Raw genomic sequence first — 21,115 nt, forward strand, 5'->3', positions numbered from 1 at the left:
ATCCACTGGTTCCCCTTTATCTACCCTGCTAGTTACATCCTCAAAAAACTCTAATAAATTTGTCAAACACGATTTCTCTTTTATAAAACCATGTTGACTCTGCCTAATCATATAATCATTTTCTAAGTGTCCTGTTCCACCTCCTTAATAATGGATTCCAGCATTTTCCCGAGGACTGATGTCAGGCTAACTGGCCTGTAGATCCCTGTTTTCTCTCTCCCTCCTTTCTGGAATAGCGGGGTTACATTTGCTACCTTCCATTCCACGAGGACCTTTCCAGAATCTGGGGAATTTTGGAAGGTCACGACCAAAGCATCCACTATCTCTGCAGCCACCTCTTTTAGAACCCTAGGATGTGGGCCGTCAGGTCCAGGGGATTTGTCGGCTTTTAGTCCCGTTAGTTTCTCAAGTACTTTTTCTCAACTGATATGAATTACTTTAAGTTCCTCACTCTCATTAGCCCCTTGGTTCCCCACTATTTCTGGAATCTCAACCTTCTCCAGTGTAGCTCACGCAGCTCCAGCTCGCGCAGCCTAAGCCCGGGCTGTCCGCAGTGCGGCTGCAACATGCCCGTAGACTTGTACGAGTGGTTGGGACCTCTCGCCCTGACCGAGGTGGACGAGAAGCCTGCGCAGCCCCTCCGTGTCAAGTATGACAATGTGGACATAGATGTGCTGGGTAAAGCGCTGAGCCCGGCCCAGGTACTGACTGCAGCTGAGAGCTGAACACACAGGAACCGCTCCAGTGCCTGGAGCCAGCAACAAGAGGCAACAAAAGCAAGGAAGGCACAGAGTCCAAAAGCAAGGAAGTTATGATGAACCTTCATAAAACACTGGTTCGGCCTCAACTGGAGTATTGTGTCCAATTCTGGGCCCCGCACATTAGGAAGGATGTGAAGGCCTTAGAGATGGTGCAGAAAAGATTTACAAGAATGGTTCCAGGGATGAGGGACTTCAGTTACGTGGATAGACTGGAGAAGCTGGGGTTGTTCGCAAATCAAATCAACTTTTATTGTCATCGTTAGTGCACAAGTGCAGTACAACGAAATGTAGGCTTGCGGCTCCCGAGAGTGTGCATTTAGATTAAGACATTTAAACATTCAACATACATTTGGCTTGTAATACATTAACATAAGCATAACCATAATAAAGTGCATTGGCAGATGTGCAGGCTTTAGAGTTTATTTGTGGAGTTCAGTAGGATGACAGCCCTGGGAAAGAAGCTGTTCCTAAATCTGGTCGTACGGGTGCGAATGCATCTGTAGCATCTCCCAGATGGCAGCAGGGCGAACAGACTGTGGCTGGGGTGGGTAGGGTCTTTGATGATGGTCCGTGACCTCCGTAAACAGCGTTTCTGGTATATGTGCTCTATGGTCGGTAGCCAGGTGCCAGTAATGCGTTGGGCAGTTTTGACTACCCGCTGCAGGGCTTTCCGGTCATAGTAGCTACAGCTGCCATACCATACTGTGATACAGTTCGTCGGGATGCTCTCTATTGTGCAGCAGTAAAAGTTAGAGAGGATCAGGGATGACAGGTTACATCCCTTACAGCAGAGAAGGTTGAGATGAGATTTGATGGAGGTGTTCAAAAAGGCAGATTCAATCACGGCTTTCAAAAGGGAATTGGATAAGTATCTGAAGTAAAGAAATGTGCAGGGCTACGGGGGAAGGGCGGGGGAGTGGGACTAGCTGAAGTGGTCTTGCAGAGAGCCGGCACGGGCTCGACAGGCCGAATGGCCTCCTTCTGTGCTGTAACCATTCTCTGACTTTAAGCTTATATTGTGGTTAATAACAGACAAAACCTGTTCTTTCCCCTGATCTGATTACAGTTTCCAACCAGTCGGTTCAGTGAATGGAATGTCTTATCAGTGTTGCCATGGCGACCTGCCTGCAGTGAAACACCTGTTTGAGTTTCTAACTCAGACTTAACTTCTTTCCCATAATACACATTATATCAGACATTTGATGTCAATGTATTTTAACCATGTTATGTTAATATCTCTAAAATCTACAGGGAGATCAGATACACAAATCTTTAAAAGTTGGAGGATAAGTTTATAAAGTGGTTTAAAAATGTTACCCGAGGTTTTTTATAAATGGGGCGTAGAAAACAAAACCATCGGTTCGGCTGCAGTTAGAATAAGTTTTGGGAATCTTACACTAGGAAGGATGTCGGGGCCACAGAGAGGCTGCAGAATAAATTCACTGAGGTTATACCACGGATGACAGGCTTTAGTTATCAGAGAATCAGAGAATGATACAGCACAAAAGGCGGCCATTCGGCCCATCGTGCTTGTGCCAGCTCTTTGGGAGAGCTATCCAATTAGTCCCACTCCCTTGCTCTTTCCCCATATCCCGGTAAATGTTTTCCCTTCAAATATTTATCCAATTCCCTTTTGAAAGTTACTCTTGAATCTGCTTCCTCCACCCTTTCAGGCAGTGCATTTCAGGTCATAATAACTCGCTGGGTAAAGAAATGTTTCCTCATGATGGCCTGTCTGCAGTGAAGCACCTGTTTGAGTTTCTAACTGAGGTGAACTTCTCTTTCCCAGGAGGAGAGACGAGAGAAACTGGGGCACTTCTCATTAGAACAAAGCAGGGTGAGAGGAGATGTGAGCGAGGTGTTTAAACTTGATCAACGACACCGACCAAAATATCAGAGACACTCCCTGTCCTTCAGGACCTGTGTGAAGGGGAGAAGCTGATGGGTTTATCAGATCATCTTTGGGCTAATTGTTGTGCTCGTGGAGCTGAGCCCCTAGTGTCAGCATCAAACACTCTCCAGTCGGGTACAGCACGGGTTAGATACAGAGTAAACCCATCAGCTGCTCCCCGACACTGATACCGAGGGACAGGGAGTGTCCGGGACAATGACATTGCTCACTCAATAAGGTATAAATTGATCCTGTACCTCTCCCCATTAAACTCCACCAATGGCCTTTGGTCTAGTGAGGTCTCCCTTTGTGAAACATCGGCTGTTGTTAAAGTTTTTCATTCTGACACACTCACACTGAGAAATGAGCTGCAGAACTGCTGACACCGTCAGCTTTAAGGAGACGTTTCCCTTTGGAGATCGGATTGCCCATTGAGTTTGATTAAACTGATGTTAAAGTAACAAGGCTGCTTTGCCCCGTGACAGTAACAGATTATCAGAATATTTCCCATAGGTTAAAATCCAGTATTACAGAGGCTCACTGCCCTGGGGGGTTGAAGTAGACCCTGTGATATAATAGAATTTTCTGTCCTGTCAGACTTGGACATCTTGTAGATCCATTTTTTAACAAGTTGTGGGAACTCAGTTCTTAGATGGATTCCACTCAGTTTGTAACAAGTCCTCAATCAGCTGGTCTTATTGTCGAGATATCAAGGACTCGACACACTGCGTGTGGGGGAAACAAAGCTCATTTATTTGGCACTGATACAGTTTAAACTCCAGCCCAGTTATAGGGGTTACTGACATCAGCTGACACAAACCCCAACTGTCAGAATGAACATGGTTCAGTCCTGGATGTGATTAACAGCAGCAAGAACAACAGAATCCAACCCCTGCACTCACTTGTGAATTCACTGGTGTGTCAGCAGGTTGGATGACTGAGTGAATCCCTTCCCACACACGGAGCAGGTGAACAGCCTCTCCCCAGTGTGAATTCACTGGTGTGTCAGCAGGTTGGATGAATCACTGAATCCCTTCCCACACACGGAGCAGGTGAACAGCCTCTCACCAGTGTGAATTCACTGGTGTGTCAGCAGGTTGGATGAATCAATGAATCCCTTCCCACACACGGAGCAGGTGAACGGCCCCTCCCCAGTGCGAGTACATCGATGAGTTTCCAGCTGGGGTGGGTAATTGAATCCCTTCCCACAGTTCCCACATTTCCACGGTTTCTCCATGGTGCGGGTGTCCTTGTGTCTCTCCAGGTTGGACGATCAGTTGAAGCCTCGTCCACACACAGAACACGTGTACGGTTTCTCCCCGCTGTGACTGGTGCGATGTTTTTTCAGGCTGTGTAACTGGTTAAAGCTCTTTCCACAGTCAGTGCACTGGAACACTCTCACTCGGGTGTGGGTGTCTCGGTGCTTTTCCAGTCACACTGATGTTTGAAATCTTTTCCCACAGACAGAACAGACAAACGTTCCTCCTTCAACACTCAAAGGCCGATGATATTCAGGTCCTGGTGAATCCAGTGACTCTGTCAGATCTTGATGTGATGTTTGGTTTGAGTTTCCCATCTGCAAATCCTCCCCTTCCAATACCCTGTAAAAGGAGTTTACAAAAGTCATCACTGTAAGTAGGATAGAAATTCAGAACAGACAATTCCAGTTTCTATGGAACATTCTTTCCTCTCTTGTTCCCCGAAAGCTGTAAATCCCCATCCCACACATTCTCCCTTCTCCCTGTGCTGAAATTCAAACCCATCGCACCATCTCCATCATTTTTCCTTTCGGTCGACTTTTCTCCCTCTCCTGAATGTGCTGACTCTGGCTGGGTTTGGTTCTACACTCACTGGTTCCCCTCCCTCTCCTCCCCTGAAGGTGCTGACTCTGGCTGGGTTCAGTTCTACACTCATTGGTTCTCCTCCCTCTCCTCCCCTGAAGGTGCTGACTCTGGCTGGGTTCAGTTCTACACTCACTGGTTCTCCTCCCTCTCCTCCCCTGAAGGTGCTGACTCTGGCTGGGTTCAGTTCTACACTCACTGGTTCCCCTCCCTCTCCTCCCCTGAAGGTGCTGACTCTGGCTGGGTTCAGTTCTACACTCAAATTTCAAATTCAAATTCAAATCGCTTTATTGGCATGACAAGGTACATCTTATGTTGCCAAAGCATCAAAAAACATTTATGGTTGAACACATAAACGCAGATATATCCATACAGTGTATAAACAGATATATCCCTGAGTGTATAAATATACATTCATATAATTTGTATCTACTCTTTTCTTAGATTTAATGGTTGTCCCTCTGTTTATGGCAAGCTGTAACATAGTGTGCCGCTAGGGTAACACAATTTCTCTGTTCCCCTAGTAGGTATGGGAGTTTTTGGTCATCATTCAAATTTCTGAATTCAGGGCATATTTTTGTGAACTTTGGGTAGAAATTCTCCCTTATGCCCTGATATTTCCCACAAGCTGTGAGGAAGTGCATCTCTGTCCCTGGTTCCCCTCCCCTCCCCTGAAGGTGCTGACTCTGGCTGGGTTCAGTTCTACACTCACTGGTTCCCCTCCCTCTCCTCCCCTGAATGTGCTGACTCTGGCTCTAACCTTCTTTCCAATACTCTGTCCTTCCTTATAAGCTTTTCTTCTGTAATACCTCACTATTTTGGTGCGGGGCACTCCTTGACCTGTCACAATTTCTCTTCCATTTACAGACACTCCCTGACCAATCTCCCTTTCCCCTTCATTTACAGATGCTCCCTGACCAGTCTCCAATTCTCCTTCATTTGCAGACGCTCCCTGACTAGCCACCATTTCTCCTCCATTTACAGACACTCCCTGACCAGTCACCATTTCCCCTACATTTACAGATGCTCACTGACCAGTCACCATTTCTCCTCCATTTACAGACGCTCCCTGACCAGTCACCATTTTTCCTTCATTTACAGACGCTCCCTGACCAGTCACCATTTCTCCTCCATTTACAGACGCTCCCTGACCACTCACCATTTCTCCTCCATTTACAGACGCTCCCTGACCACTCACCATTTCTCCTCCATTTACAGACGCTCCCTGACCAGTCTCCATTTCTCCTCCATTTATAGACGCTCCCTGACCAGTCTCCATTTTTCCTCCATTTACAGACGCTCCCTGACTTCCTGTCTGTCCCGGAGTTTGGCGCGGGGCCCCTTTGCTGAGGGAATAGGCAGGTGGATAATGTTCACTTGTTGATCAAATTAAGACTCACGGTATTAAAGGGAGTGGGGCAGCGTGGATAGGAAGTTGGGTAAAGGGCCGAAAACAGAGAGCAGCTGTTAATGGATGTTCTTCAGACTGGAGATGTGTGAGGTAATAGACTTAGGAGGAAGAAAAACATAGGAAATGTACATCAAATGGTAAAACTTTGAAAGGAGTGGAGGAGCAGAGAGACTTAGGGTGTAAGATTCTAGCTAATGCCTCATCTTATTAACTTGCAGGTTCAAACACTCCCAGGGCAGGTACAGCACGGGTTAGATACAGAGTAAAGCTCCCTCTTCACTGTCCCATAAACACCCCCAGAGCAGGTACAGCACGGGTTAGATCCAGGGTAAAGCTCCCTCTACACTGTCCCATGAAACACTCCCAGGGCAGGTACAGCACGGGTTAGATACAGAGTAAAGCTCTCTCTACACTGTCCCATCAAACATCCCCAGAGCAGGTACAGCACGGGTTAGATACAGAGTAAAGCTCCCTCTACACTGTCCCATCAAACACTCCCGGGGCAGGTACAGCACGGGTTAGATACAGAGTAAAGCTCCCTCTACACTGTCCCATCAAACACTTCCAGGGCAGGTATAGCACGGGTTAGATACAGAGTAAAGCTCCCTCTACACAGTCCAATCAAACACTCCCGGGGCAGGTACAGCACGGGTTAGATACAGAGTAAAGCTCCCTCTACACTGTCCCATCAAACACTCCCAGAACAGGTACAGCACGGGTTAGATACAGAGTAAAACTCCCTCTACACAGTCCAATCAAACACTCCCGGGGCAGGTACAGCACGGGTTAGATACAGAGTAAAGCTCCCTCTACATTGTCCCATCAATCACTCCCGGGGTAGGTACAGCATGGGTTAGATACAGAGTAAAGCTCCCTCTACACTGTCCCATCAAACACTCCCGGGGCAGGTACAGCACGGGTTAGATACAGAGTAAATCTCCCTCTACACTGTCCCATCAAACACTCCCAGGGCAGGTACAGCACGGGTTACAGCCCGAGTAAAGATCCCTCTGTGATTCTGCAATTGTTTACACAGGAGATCCCCAGTACCCACATTCCTGATTATCCAGCAGAATTTTCACAGGGATAAACCCTGCAAGAGATTTCACTGCATTGACACTAATCTCCTGTGTGATATACTCACTGGAGTTTAGAAGAATGAGAGGTGATCTCTTTGAAACATACAAGATTCTGATGGGGATTGACAGGGTAGATGCTGAGAGGTTGTTTCCCCTGACTGGACTGTCTAGAACTAAGAGTCATAGGCCTAGAAATTGGGTATAGCCCCGCTTGGGGCGTTAGAAGTGGCGCTGCGCAAATTTTATAGCCCGACGCAACTTATCGCCACCTCGCGCGATATTGGGTTGCAGCGCCCCTAAAGGTGATTGAGGCGCGAGTTCAGGTGTTACACGGGGCTCCTAAGGCGCTCACTCGGCGGCGCTACTCAATATCGGCGCGGGCGGGCGCAGCGCAGGTGCTGTGAATAATCGATGGCCACGAGACTTTCAGGCGCCGGCCAGCTCTTAAAGGGGTGGGTCAGTCAGCTCCAGCATCCACACGCTGCGCCTTGTAGGCCTGAAAATCGGAGCAGGCCCTTCTCTGGTGCAAAAAACTTGGAGCAGATGGAGAGGGTGAGGCAGAGAGCAGAGCACTTCACCAATGAGGCTCTGGAGGTATTGGTGGCCACAGTGGAGCACCGGCGAGATGTACTCTACCCAGACAATGGCAGGAGGCCTAATCATAAGGACTACCGATGAGCTTGGAGGGATGTTTGTCAGAGGGTCAACTCCAGCAGCATAGCGACCAGGAGCCCTGTGCAGTGCAGGAAGAAATTCAACGACCTCACTGGGGTCGTGAGGGTGAGTGGTGTTTATGCAACCTTCTGCATCCCTCCATTTGCACCTGACTTTATGGCTACAGGCTGCGCTATGCCCCAATGGCCATCTGTCAGCAAGCACCCATGGCCCTTTCTGGGCACACACATGCACATTTGACTCAGGGCATTATGTAAGGGCTCTTCCACCATGGGGGGCATGAGATGATAACTCAGGGCATCATGTAAGGGCTCTTCCACCATGGGGGGCATGAGATGATAACTCAGGGCATCATGTAAGGGCTCTTCCACCATGGGGGGCATGAGATGATAACTCAGGGCATCATGTAAGGGCTCTTCCACCATGGGGGGCATGAGATGATAACTCAGGGCATCATGTAACATCACTTCCCATCCATTCCCCTGCAGGCCAAGCTGGTGAAGATCCGCAAGGACCAGCTTCGCACCGGAGGAGGTCCTCCTCAGCTGCAGACTCTGACGGATCTTGAGGAGAGAGTCCACCAGATTGTGGGAGGACGTCTGAGTGGTCCTGTCACCACTGCAGCTGCCGACCCCATTGTCCACAGCGATGGTAAGGTTCTCACCTTTTACAGCTGTCTCCTTCCAGTTGTTTCCCCCGCCAGCATGCTTTCTCACTGTGGACCCATGTCATAGCATTGCTGCACTCTTGCATCCCTTGCTGCCAAGCTGTCCTTTTGCAAAAGCCACTCTTCAACCTCCCTGCTTTCAGATGCTGCATCACCAGCTCGGGAGCCGGCCCCTCATGCTGCCAGTGCCAGTGCCTCCAGAGGCGATGATCAGGAGGAAGCCGGACCATCCGTGCCAGCCTCAGGGGAGCCAACGCATCTGGAGACTGGGGATAGTAGTTCCCTAGAGGGGAGGGGGAGGGCTCTGATGAGGAGCCAGTTGCAGGAACCAGCGGCCTGCAGCAACGCGAGGGGGTTAGGGAAGCTCGGGGGCCGTCTCCCCGGAGGGCGAGGCAGGCCACAATGACTGCTGCACAGAGTGCAGAGGAGGTGCGTAGCCTTGCCGATATGAGCGCCCAGGCCCGGCCCAGGCACACTGAGCTTATGGCTGCAGTGGGAGGATGCCTGAGTCGATTGACACACTGGCAAAGAGTGTGCTGGACTTTGGGGCAGCAATGGAAAGGACTGTCCAGGGCTTCGGGGCAGCAATGGAAACTTCTGTCCAGGGCTTCGGGGCAGCAATGGAAAGATCTGTCCAGGGCTTCGGGGCAGCAATGGAAAGGTCTGTCCAGGGCTTGTCCGAGGCAGTGGAAAGATCTGTCCAGGGCTTGTCCGAAGCAGTGGAAAGGACTGTTCCGGCCTTGTCCGAAGCAGTGGAAAGGACTGTCCAGGGCTTCTCCGAAGCACTGGCACCTGCCACGCAGGTCCTCCCTGCTGCCACGCAGTCACTTGCTGGTCTCGTCCACACGCAAATTGAAGCCACGCGAACACTCACTGCTGCCACCCTAGCTGCATCAGGCAGGATCACCCCGGGCCCTTGCAGCACCACAGCAGGCCATGAATCTGTGGAGCAGTCGATTGCGGCGGGTGATCCGGTGCGGCCCCGTCAGAGTGCCAGTGTGTCGGCCGACCACGGTGCAGGTGTCCTCTCTCGGCATGTGAGTATTCCTGATGCCACCGCTGGAACGTCAGCAGTGCAGCTGCAACCACCTGCATGGCAGACTGCTTCCAGCCATGCCCAGTTGGAGCAGCCAGCTTCCATGCCCTCCAAGCCCAGAGGTTGTCCAGGCCGTCCCTCAGGGGCTTCAGCGCTTCCAGACACTCAGCAGGCGTCCCCCAGCCTTGACGCAGCCACTGGGGTCCAATTACGGAGGAGCTGCAAGGAGGGAAGGGGCCGACCTCGTAAGAGAAGTCGGTCTCCATCAAGGGGTCAACAGTAGAGGGAAGTGCTAAGATGTCTCTTTTTTCAAATTCAGGGCCGTCCACACCTGCTGTGTTTGTTTGTTATGTTTTGGTTAGTCTCGCCGGTTTGCCAGACAGTTATCTGTTAGTTTGTTAGTTATGCTTTCTGTTGCCATTACATTGTCATGCTGGAAGGAAGCACTTTTTTGAAAATAAAGAAAATGTTTTATTTACAATGGAGCTGTAGGCTATTTACAATCATGGTGGCCTTCATAGGCTTACTGCGAACCGAAGGGCGATGTTCCAATCACACCCAGCATTCTGTCAGAGGGGCCTAGAACCGAGTCCTTATGAGCCTCTGATGAACGGCCCTTCCAGTTTCTGGAGCCCTCCCATCTTCCTCCTCCTCCTCCTCCTCCTGATCCTCCTCGTCCGCATGCTCCTCCTCCTCCTCCTCCTCGTCTGCCTGCTCTGCTGGACCTTGAGGGTCGGCTGGCATTGGCTGGGTGCGTCGAATGGCCAGGTTGTGGAGCATGCAGCAGACAACGACGATGCACGCCACATGCTCCGGCGAGTACTGTAGGGCGCCCCCCGAATGGTCGAGACAACGGAAACGCTGTTTCAGCACACCAATTGTGTGCTCCACAATGTTCCTGGTCACCTGATGGCTGTTGTTGTAATGCCCTTCTGCCGGGGTGCTGGGCAAACGGAGCGGGATCATGAACCATGGGCAGAGAGGATAGCCCTTGTCGCCAAGAAGCCAGCCTCGTGGGTGAGCCGGGGCCTCAAAAAGGTCAGCCACTGAGGTCTGCTGCAGGATGAACGCGTCGTGGCTGCTGCCCAGGAATTGTGCGTTGACCGCCATGATCATCTGCCTGTGATCACAGACCAGCTGCACATTGAGGGAGTGGAACCTCTTGCGGTTGCGGAACTCCTCAGGATTCTGTAATGGCGCCCGCAAAGCCACGTGTGTGCAATTAATGGCCCCCCGCACCATGGGGAAGTCCGCAATAGCTGCGAAGCCCTGTGCATGCTCCCCCTGCTTCTCCAGGGTCACAGGGAAGGTGATTAATTCGCGCCTCCTTCTATAGAGGGCAGCTGTCACTTGCCGGATGCAGCAATGCACCGCAAATTGTGAAATATTTGCTATGTCCCCAGTTGCTGCCTGAAACGAGCCGCTGGTGAAAAAGTTGAGGGCAACAGTGACTTTGACAGCCACTGACAGAGAGGTCCTGCACCATAGCCGTGGCTGCAGATCTTCAGCAAGCAGGTGTCACAGCTCAGTCACAACATCCTTACCGAATCTGAGCCTTCACAGACACTGCTCCTCCGACATGGTAAGGTATGAGACCTGCTGCCTGAAAATCCTGGCAGCGTATGGTCAGATTTGGCGACGCCCATTGCCCCTCCTCCTTCTGGCCAATCCCGGCCCTCTCTCCCTCCGTCTCTGTGCCCTTGCCAGTTGTTCAGCCAGGAGGACGTTCCCCTGCAAAGCAGCTCCCATTAATATGTCAGACGAGTAAGACGCAGTAATCTCTCACGATCAAACTGTTCTGGACAGGGCTGAAGGTCCCAAGGCTCCGTTGGCTCAATGAGAAGAACGCTCTCCAACTGAAGGTCTGCAACTCTCTCCAGCAGCGAGCAGGATGGCCAGCCCAAATGGCTGCCACTTTTATACTAGTGCTGTCCCCTATAAAGAGCGCCCCTCGAGTCCGAGAAGGACCTGGTAATGTTCCAGCCAACTGTCACAAATAGCACCAGGCGGAACGGAGGGGGGGGCGCCACTGAATTTCCGGTCCGGGGCACCAAAAAGGCGTTGCACACTGAAATGACGTCATGATCTGCCTGCGCCCATGAGCGGGCGCAAAGAGTTAGCACCGGCGCTAAAAGGCTACTCAATATGGCAGGAAATGCTGGGTTCACTGCGCCCACCTGAAAATTGGGTAATGCCCCAAATCTCGGGCTCTTTAGGCACTAATCGCTGGCGCTACCAACCGAATTTCTCCCCCATAGTCTCAGTATAAAGGGTAGGCCATTTAAGACTGAGATGTGGAGGAATTTCTTCACTCAGAGGGTTATGAATCTTTGGAATTCTCTGCCCCAGAGGGCTGTGAATGCTGAGTCTTTGAGTATATACAAGGCTGACATCGATAGATTTTTGGACTCTAGGGGAATCAAGGGATATGGAGATTGGGCGGGAAAGTGGAGTTAGAAACATAGAAACATAGAAGATAGGAGCAGGAGTACGCCATTCGGCCCCTCGAGCCTGCTCCACCATTCAATGAGATCATGGCTGATCATCCAAACTCAGTACCCTGTCCTTGCCTTCTCCCCATATCCCTTGATCCCTTTAACCTTAAGCAATATATCTAACTCCTTCTTGGATATATTTAATGAATTGTCTTCTGTGGTAGAGAATTCCACAGGTTCACCACTCTCTGGGTGAAGAAATTCCTCCTCATCTCTGTCCTAAATGGCTTCCCCCTTATCTTTAGACTGTGACCCCTGGTTCTGGGCTCCCCTGCCATCAGGAACATCCATCCTACATCTAGTCTGTCTAGTCCTGTTAGAATTTTATAAGTTTCAATGAGATCCCCTCTCATTCTTCTAAACTCCAGCGAGTATAAAACCAATCGACCCAATCTCTCCTCATACTTCATTCCTGCCATCCCAGGTATCAGTCTGGTGAATCTTCGCTGCACTCCCTCCATGGCAAGAACATCCTTCCTCAGATAAGGCGACCAAAACTGCACACAATACTCAAGATGTGGTCTCACCAAGGCCCTGTACAACTGCAGCAAGACATCCTTGTTCCTGTACTCAAACCCGCTCGCTACGAAGTCCAACATACCATTTGCCTTCTTAACCGCCTGCTGCACCTGCATGTTTACCTACAGTGACTGGTGCACAAGGACACCCAGGTCTCATTGCACTTTCCCTTCTCCCAATCTATTGCAGTTCAGATAATAATCTGCCTTCCTGTTTTTGCCACCAAAGTGCATAACCTCGCATTTATCCACATTATACTGCATCTGCCATGCATCTGCCCAATCACCCAACCTGTCCAAATCATACTGGTGTTTCTCAGCATCCTCCTCACAGCACACACGCCCACCCAGCTTTGTGTCATCTGCAAACTTGGAGATATTACATCTAGTTCCCTCGTCTAGATCATTAATATATATTGTGGCTAGCTGGGGTCCGAGGATCAATCCCTGCAGTACCCCACTAGTCACTGCCTGCCACTCAGAAAAAGACCCGCTTATTCCAAATCTTTGCTTCCTGTCTGCTAACCAGTTCTCTATCCAAGTCAGTACCTTGCCCCCAATCCCATGTGCCTTAACTTTACACGCTAATCTCTTATGCGGGACCTTATCGAAAGCTTTCTGAAAGTCCAAATACACCACATCCACTGGTTCTCCCTTATCTATTCTACCAGTTACATCCTCAAAAAATTCCAGATTAGTCAAGCGCGAGTTGAGGTCGATGATCAGCCATGATCTTATTGAAGGCTTGAGGGCCCAATGGCCCACTCCTGCTCCTATTTCTTATGTTCTTAACCCCACAGTCACTGACACCAATATCCTCCTGTCTGATATAAACCAACCCCACAGTCACTAACACCAATCTCCTTCTGTCTGATATAAACCAGCCCCACAGTCACAGACACCAATCTCCTGCTGTCTGATATAAACCAGCCCCACAGTCACTGACACCAATCTCCTCCTGTCTGATATAAACCAGCCCCAGTCACTGACACCAATCTCCTCCTGTCTGATATAAACCAGCCCCAGTCACTGACACCAATCTCCTCCTGTCTGATATGAACCAGCCCCACAGTCACTGACACCAATCTCCTTCTGTCTGATATGAACCAACCCCACAGTCACTGACACCAATCTCCTCCTGTCTGAGAAAAACCAGCCCCACAGTCACTGACACCAATCTCCTCCTGTCTGATATAAACCAACCCCACAGTCACTGACACCAATCTCCTCCTGTCTGATATAAACCACCCCCACAGTCACTGACACCAATCTCCTCCTGTCTGTTATAAACCAACCCCACAGTCACTGACACCAATCTCCTCCTGTCTGATACAAACCAACCCCACAGTCACTGACACCAATCTCCAGTGTATGTCAGACTGAAGTTGTTTACAATCCTCATGAGCTTTTACGCTATTCCTAGTTGAGTTTGAGATCTCCAATGAAACACTCCACACACCTTAATCCCCCTGAGCACAGGCTTTATTTTTAATATGTAGGTTCTACAGTAGTACAACTCCTATACTAAATGAGTGCAACATATTTACATGGGAGGTTCTACAAAGGAATATTTATTGTAATATTTACAATATTATAGTTATATAGTAAGACTCATAATCTAACAAGCTGTATCCATGAACTCAGACTTTGATCATTGCCAAGCCTGAGAGGCATGAAAGGATGTTCGACTCTTTTAAAAGGCCAATTGGAATGACATTGTCATCAATCGATGTCACGTTACCGAGAGGGCCCCCTTTTTAAAGGGGCACAATCAACTCCAAATTATAATTAAATCAGATCCGAATACCGTTGCTGGTGTTGACAATTGACTCCAGTCCCTCCAGTGCCCACCGGTCACGGAAGGCCTCCAGCGTCCCGGCGGACACCGCCTGCTCCCTCTCCAGGGACAGCCCGAAGGATGTTCCACCTTGGCTGTAGCCGTCAGCTTTCTTCTTCCCGGGGTGCTCTCTGACCTAAGCTGCAAACTGTTCCTGTATTTAAAGCCCAATCAGGTACAGCCCATGTGACCCTGGTTACCTCGGCCAATCAAACCATTGAGCTGAAAGACATTCATCAAACAAAGCATTCCATTGGATGGCTGTTTAGGGTTCATCGAGTAACCGCTTCCTGTTCATTGGAGCTATGAGGAATCTGCGAGTCAGAACAATGTCAGAGTTTGCTTTTACTGGGGCATTTCAAGAAACAAATGGCCTTCATGGTTCAGCTCAGTCCACACAGGCAGAGTTCTCAGCTCTGCTGGTTCTGTTCACACGAGGTCTGTTTCAGCTTAAAAGGGATAATTAGAGCCTGTTCTGTCTGAGGTGATTGCAAGCTGATAGTTCACTAGACACGGGTCTTTAATACAAAGTTTACTCATATTAAACATACATGTACATAAAACTAGGAAGACTTTACTTTTATGACTCTATTTCATATTAAATCTGATCTTCTAATAAAACCCAGCTTTCTTCCAGTCCACTCCTGGAGGCCCCACTCCCTGAGCCTACAACCTACAGCAGGGTCAGTGGTGGAGTTGCACAGTGCAAGTGATCCCAGAGTAACTGTCGGGATCGCACCCCCGTGGATGTTCTGGGTTGTGTATTTTTAGTTATCCTGGTGACTAACACACACACATCAATAAAACAGGGAATTCCTGGAAACACGCTGTGTTCTGTCCTCCTCACGACTATGATTCGACAGACAGCTAAACCCTCATCACCAAACAGGAGGCGTTGTTACTTTTAATCCAGTTTAATGACACAGGGTGAAACTACAAGAGAGCAAGAAATTACAACATCAAATAAGGCCGATTGATATTACAATCACGATCTGAATACACAAAATAAACCTAGGATAGTAGAACGAAACGTTACCACTATAACTTGACGGTTCTATTACAATTTGAGGTAAATCTGATACAACAATCAAAGGTCTAACACATAAATGCCAGGAGAAAGACTAATAGCCAGCCACATGGAAACTCCACAAAGTGCAATATTTTAAATCATCTGGCCACAAATATCAAGAAATGGTGACACAGATCAAACATAAAGACATCTGATAAAAGGCTACTTACAGACAATGCCAGTCAAAGGGGGAAACTGGGAAGGATGGCGTTAGATACAGTATACATCACCAGCCATGAATTCTAAGCTCCCTCGTGGTTGTGTTTTACTTTCACTTTCTCATCATGTCACATGACATAAATCAACAATAAGGAGGTAAGTGGTAAAACCACTAGGGGGAGACAAAACACAATACTAAAAGTCTCATGAGGACTGTTGTGTCCGTGTGTTAATAGAGACACTGAAGGCAGGAGTTGGTTTCACAGGTGTTTACTGAACAAAGTCTGGAGGTCGACTAACTGATACAACACAATATACAGGCTTATATAGCCCGAGTGGCCATGACCAGCATTACAGTACACAGGGGGCTCTTAAAGGCACATACACTACAAGGACATAACATGCTGCATGTCCTTCTTTATCTGGAGATCAAATGTCTGTTGTATAATTGTACCAGCAGTTAACAGGCTCCTGTGAACTCCTCCGTCTGCTATTTTAATGCAGACTTTAACCAATTTATTTTAAACGGGTTTATATTAAATGGGTTAATGCCTGCCTTAAAATGGTAGACTCAGGACTGTCACACAATCATGTTAAATCTTCATGGAATAATTACCTGTGATTTTTAGACTAGAAACTTAAACCTGCCGTGTCACTTTCAGTCAGGAGCAGATCGCAGTTTTACACCAATCTCTGATTTGACAGCACATTTCCAGCGTTCACCGTTGTTCTTCCTGACTCTTGTAAAGGAGACTTCTGTTCCATGCCTAGGAGCTCTGAACCATGGAAGAGAGCGGCTGGGACACATTTCTCACACGCCTCAAGATTAACTCACATGGGGACTTTGCTGTCAGTGAAGAGAGACAAGAAAGGCCAAAGTGCCGTTTGCCCCTCTCAGTGTGGCCCTGAAGGACTGTGTCCAGGCTGAAGTTCTGTTCCCGCCGTACGATCCTCCCCCAGATTGTCCTTTCTGAGCTCCAGCCAGGTGATGCTAAACACACAGGTGGGAAAGAAGAAAATCTACAACAATGTGTTTTAAACAAAGCTGATTTATTTGACATTTATAAAAGAAAGACTTGCATTTCTATAGCGCCTTTCACGACCTCAGGACATCCCAAAGCACTTACAGGCAATGAAGTACTTTTGAAGTGGAGTCACTGTTGTAATGTGGCAGCCAATTTGCATACAACAAGCTCCCACAAACAGCAACATGATAATGACCAGGTAATCTTATTTTTTTTGTTATGTTGATTGAAGGATAAATATTGACCAGGACACCGGGGATAACTCCCCTGCTCTTCTTCGAAATAGTGCCATGGGATATTTTACATCCACCTGAGAGCGCAGACGGGGCCTCAGTTTATCGTCTCCATAATATTAAATTCCAGCCTAGTTATCGGGGTTATTAACATCAGCAGAAACAAACCCCAACTGTCAGAATGAACACAGTTCAGTCCTGGATGTGATTAACAGCAGCAATAACAGCAGAATCCAACCTCTGCAGTCACATGTGAACTCGCTGGTGTCTCAGCAGGTTGGATGAATCAGTGAATCTCTTCCCACACACAGAGCAAGTGAACGGCCTCTCCCCAGTGTGAACATGCTGGCGTTTCAGTAGTTGGGATGAATGGGCGAATCCTTTCCCACACATGGAGCAGGTGAACGGCCTCTCCCCAGTGTGAACTCGCTGGTGTGTCAGCAGGTCCTTTTTGCTTTTAAAGCACTTCTCGCAGTCAGAACATTTAAAAGGTCTCTCATCAGTGTGAACAAGCTGGTGCTTAGTAAGCTGGGATGACTGAGTGAATCCCTTACCACACACGGAGCAGGTGAACGGCCTCTCCCCAGTGTGGGTGCGCTGGTGTACAGTGAGATCAGATGATCGCCTGACCCCAGTCCCACAGTGAGAGCACCTGAACGGTCTCTCGTCAGTGTGAACACGTTGATGACACGTCAGTTCCCTGGAACTTTTATAGCACTTCGCACAGTCTGGGCATTTAAAAGGTCTCTTGTCAGTGTGAACTCGCCGGTGCTTCAGCAGGGCAGAGGAATGAGTGCATCCCTTCCCACACTCGGGGCAGGTGAACAGTGTCTCACCGGTGTGACTGCGTCAATGAATTTCCAGCTCAAACGGGTAACTGAATCCTTTCCCACAGTCTCCACATTTACATGGTTTCTCCCCAGTGTGACTGTGTTTGTGTCTCGACAGGCCAGATGATCGGCTGAATCCTCGTCCACATTGAGAACAGGCATACGGTTTCTCCCCGCTGTGAACGGTGCTTTTTGCTTCCATGCTCAAATCTGATGATATTCAGGTCCCAATGAATCAAGTGACTCTGTCAGATCTTGATGTGATGTTTTGTTTGAGTTTCCCGTCTTCAAATCCTCCCCTTCTAATATCCTGTAAAATGAATTTAAAACAGGAAAAAGGGAGCGTGAGAGAGAACACACAAAAACACAAAGGCAGGTTGTGAAATTGAGCTCAATGAATCTGGTCATTTGTGGGGTTGGCACCAGAAAAAAGTGACCATGAAAGCTGCTGGATTGTCGTAAAATCCCAACTGGTTCACTGATGTCCTTCAGGGAAGGGAATCTGCCACCTGGTCTGGGCCTACACATGACTCTGGCCTCTATGGGAGGAGAGAGAGAGAGAGGTGGGAGTGGGAGGGGTCAAAGGAGAGACTTTATACATCTGCAGCTCGACAACAACTTTGACAAAAACTCCCAAACCCACAACCTCCAGCTCATAGAAGGACAAAGGAAGCAGGTACATGGGAACACAATCACCACCAAGTTCCCCTCCAAGTCACTCACCATCCTGACTTGGACAAATATCACCGTTCGTTGCTGAGTCAAAATCTGGTAACACCTGGCATTGTGGGAGTATCTTCACCACACGGACTGCAGCGGTTCAAGAAGAAGGCCCACCATCACCTTCTCAACAGGACACTGGGGATTGGCAATATATGCTGGCCTTGCTAGCGATGCCCATATCCCAAGAATTAATTTTAAAAATCTGTATGTAAAACGGATTAAAAGCCTTTACAGAAATAATTGTTCCTAAAACAATACTCTTTTACACTGTGCGAACAGTGTCTGCTTAACAACCTAATCTCCCCCAGAATCCACCTCCCTTGACAGTCTCACATTGGAAATTGTTGGGTCCTCTGGGGCTCAGAAGTACTGGGTGTTAAACCCAGCAGCTTCTCCTCCATCTCCACTCCAGCTCAAACTGAAGCAACAAAAAGACCTACACAGGCGGCCAGGAACCGACTTCCGTCAGCCTGCAATAAAACTCTTCCTGACAGCCTCTGACTAATGGCGGCCGCAGCACCCACAATTCCCCGCGCCCCAGAAACCACTCTGATTCTGATTGAGTTTTTTGATGAGGTAACAAAGAGGGTTGATGAGGGCAATGCGCTTAATGTAGTGTACATGGATTTCCAAAAGGTGTTTGACAAAGTACCACATAATAGGCTTGCCAGCAAAGTTGAAGCCCATGGAATAAAAGGGACAGTGGCAGTATGGATACGAAATTGGCTAAGTGACAGAAAACAGAGAGTAGTGGTGAACGGTTGTTTTTCGGACTGAGGAAGGTACACAGTGGTGTTCCCCAGGTGGCGGTACTAGGACCACTGCTTTACTTGATATATATTAATGACTTAGACTTGGTGTACAGGGCACAATTTCAAAATTTGCAGATGACACAAAACTTGGAAGTATAGTGAACAGTGAGGAGGAGAGTGATAGACTTCAAGAAGACATAGACAGGCTGGTGGAATGGGTGGACACATGGCAGATAAAATTTAACGCAGAAAAGTGCGAATGGTACATTTTGGTAGGAAGAATGAGAAGAGGTAATATAAACTAAAGGGTACAATCCTAAAGTTGGTGCATGAACAGAGAGACCTGGGGTATGTGTGCACAAATCGTTGAAGGTAGCAGGGCAGGTTGAGAAAGCGGTTAAAAAAGCATACGGGATAAATAGAGGCATTGAGTCTTAAAGCAAAGAAGTTATGATGAATCTTTATAAAACACTGGTTCGGCCTAAACTGGAGTATTGTGTCCAAATCTGGGCACCGCACTTTATGAAGGATGTGAAGGCCTTAGAGATGGTGCAGAAAAGATTTACAAGAATGGTTCCAGTGATAAGGGATGAGGGACTTCAGTTACGTGGATAGACTGGAGAAGCTGGGGTTGTTCTCCTTAGAGCAGAGAAGGTTGGGAGATTTGATGGAGGTGTTCAAAATCATGAGGGGTCTAGACAGAGCAGATAGAGAGAAACTGTTCCCATTGGCGGAAGGGTCGAGAACCAGAGGACACAGATTTAAGGTGATTGGTGGAAGAACCAAAGGCGACATGAGGAAAAACTTTTTTACGCAGCGAGTGGTTAGGATCTGGAATGCACTGCCTGAAAGGGTGGTGGAGGCAGATTCAATCACGGCTTTCAAAAGGGAATTGGATAAGTTCCTGAAGTAAAGAAATGTGCAGGGTTACGGGGAAAGGGCGGGGAGTGGGACTAGCTGAAGTGATCTTGCAGAGAGCTGGCACGGGCTCGACCGGCCGAAAGGTCTCCTTCTGTGCTGTAACCATTCTATGATTCTATAAAATATTAGAAAGTTTGTTCCACAGAAGCACGGATTTTATCTGCTTTTATTGATTAAAAAGTCTGTATTAAAACCTGAGCCAGTGTGTTGTGAGACAAAGAGCCTTGTGTCCAATAAGGGGAATAAAGGCCCACAGCCTCCCCTGGCCCCGGGCCCTGAACAAGGGACTGGAGAAACTCGCTGCCCTGCGGATCAGACAATCAGCCGGCGCTAGTCCCGCCCCTCGGGCTCCCCGATTGGTTGGAGGACCCGCCGCCGGCTCGCTCCTCCAGCCCCGCCCCGCTCGCTCCCTATTGGTCAGAAGCTCCCTTCAATCAGGCCGCGGGCCCGGATCACGTGTCCCCGAGGAGAACACGTGAGTCGTCCAGCTGACGCCGTTTGGACGGGGCCTCGCGGACTCTCAGGTTTTTCTATTTCTCTTTATTCTCTCCCGATCCACCCCTCCCCCCGACCCCGCGCGATTCTCCACCCAATCGGAGCGGAGAAAACTCACTTTGCGGCACCGATCGCGACTCTAACCGACACCAAGGCCTTGCCCCGGAATGCTCCGCGCCGACTCCGTCCGACAGGATCCGAGTGCGCAGGCGCAACTCCGAGTGGGGGAGCAGGGTTGGTCTCCTCTGGGCATGCGCGGCTATTACCCTTGGTGACCGGGAGGGGTCGCTGCGCCGGACTCGGCCCAAACCGCCGTCGCGCGTACGCATGCGCGGAATCTCGGCTGTCAATCAACCAACAGCCAGAAGAGGTCGCTGGTGAGGCCAGTGAAGAAAGAAAGATTTGCATTTATATAGCGCCTTTCACCACCACCAGACGTCCCAAAGCGCTTTACAGTCAATGAATACTTTTGAAATGTAGTCACTGTTGTAATGTAGGAAACGCGGAAGTCAAGAATCGCACAGCAAGCTCCCACAAACAGCAATGTGATAATGACCAGATAATCTATCTTTTTGTTATGTTAATTGAGGGATACACATTGGCTAGGACACCTGGGATAACTCCCCTGCTCTTTCCCACATTACAACAGTGACTGCACTCCAAAAGTACCTCGTTGGTTGTAAAGCACTTCAAGACG

General features: G+C 48.9%; 1 protein-coding gene across 1 annotated transcript; it reads right to left on the reverse strand.

Annotated features, from left to right (window-relative positions):
- Positions 1-16,298: 16,298 nt before the first annotated feature.
- LOC147119116 (uncharacterized) lies at positions 16,299-20,671 on the reverse strand. Its single transcript, XM_085984034.1, has 2 exons — positions 20,580-20,671; positions 16,299-17,541 (listed from the first exon to the last, which is right to left on the reverse strand). The coding sequence occupies exons 1-2, from the start codon at positions 20,669-20,671 to the stop codon at positions 16,944-16,946; spliced, it is 690 nt and encodes a 229-aa protein (XP_085840160.1). The 3' UTR covers positions 16,299-16,943.
- Positions 20,672-21,115: the final 444 nt, after the last annotated feature.

The sequence above is a fragment of the Somniosus microcephalus genome, chromosome 4 (assembly GCF_052327205.1).
Source record: "Somniosus microcephalus isolate GS21.2 chromosome 4, FLI_Smic_1.0, whole genome shotgun sequence".
Lineage (NCBI taxonomy): Eukaryota > Metazoa > Chordata > Chondrichthyes > Squaliformes > Somniosidae > Somniosus > Somniosus microcephalus.

Excerpts from the sequence above, each read along its gene's own strand:
- LOC147119116 (XM_085984034.1), bottom strand. The coding sequence starts at position 20,671 with ATGCCCAGAGGAGACCAACCCTGCTCCCCCACTCGGAGTTGCGCCTGC. Across the intron at positions 17,542-20,579 it reads TCGGCGCGGAGCATTCCGGG|TCACACCGGTGAGACACTGT; the intron begins GCAAGGCCTTGG and ends TCATTGACGCAG.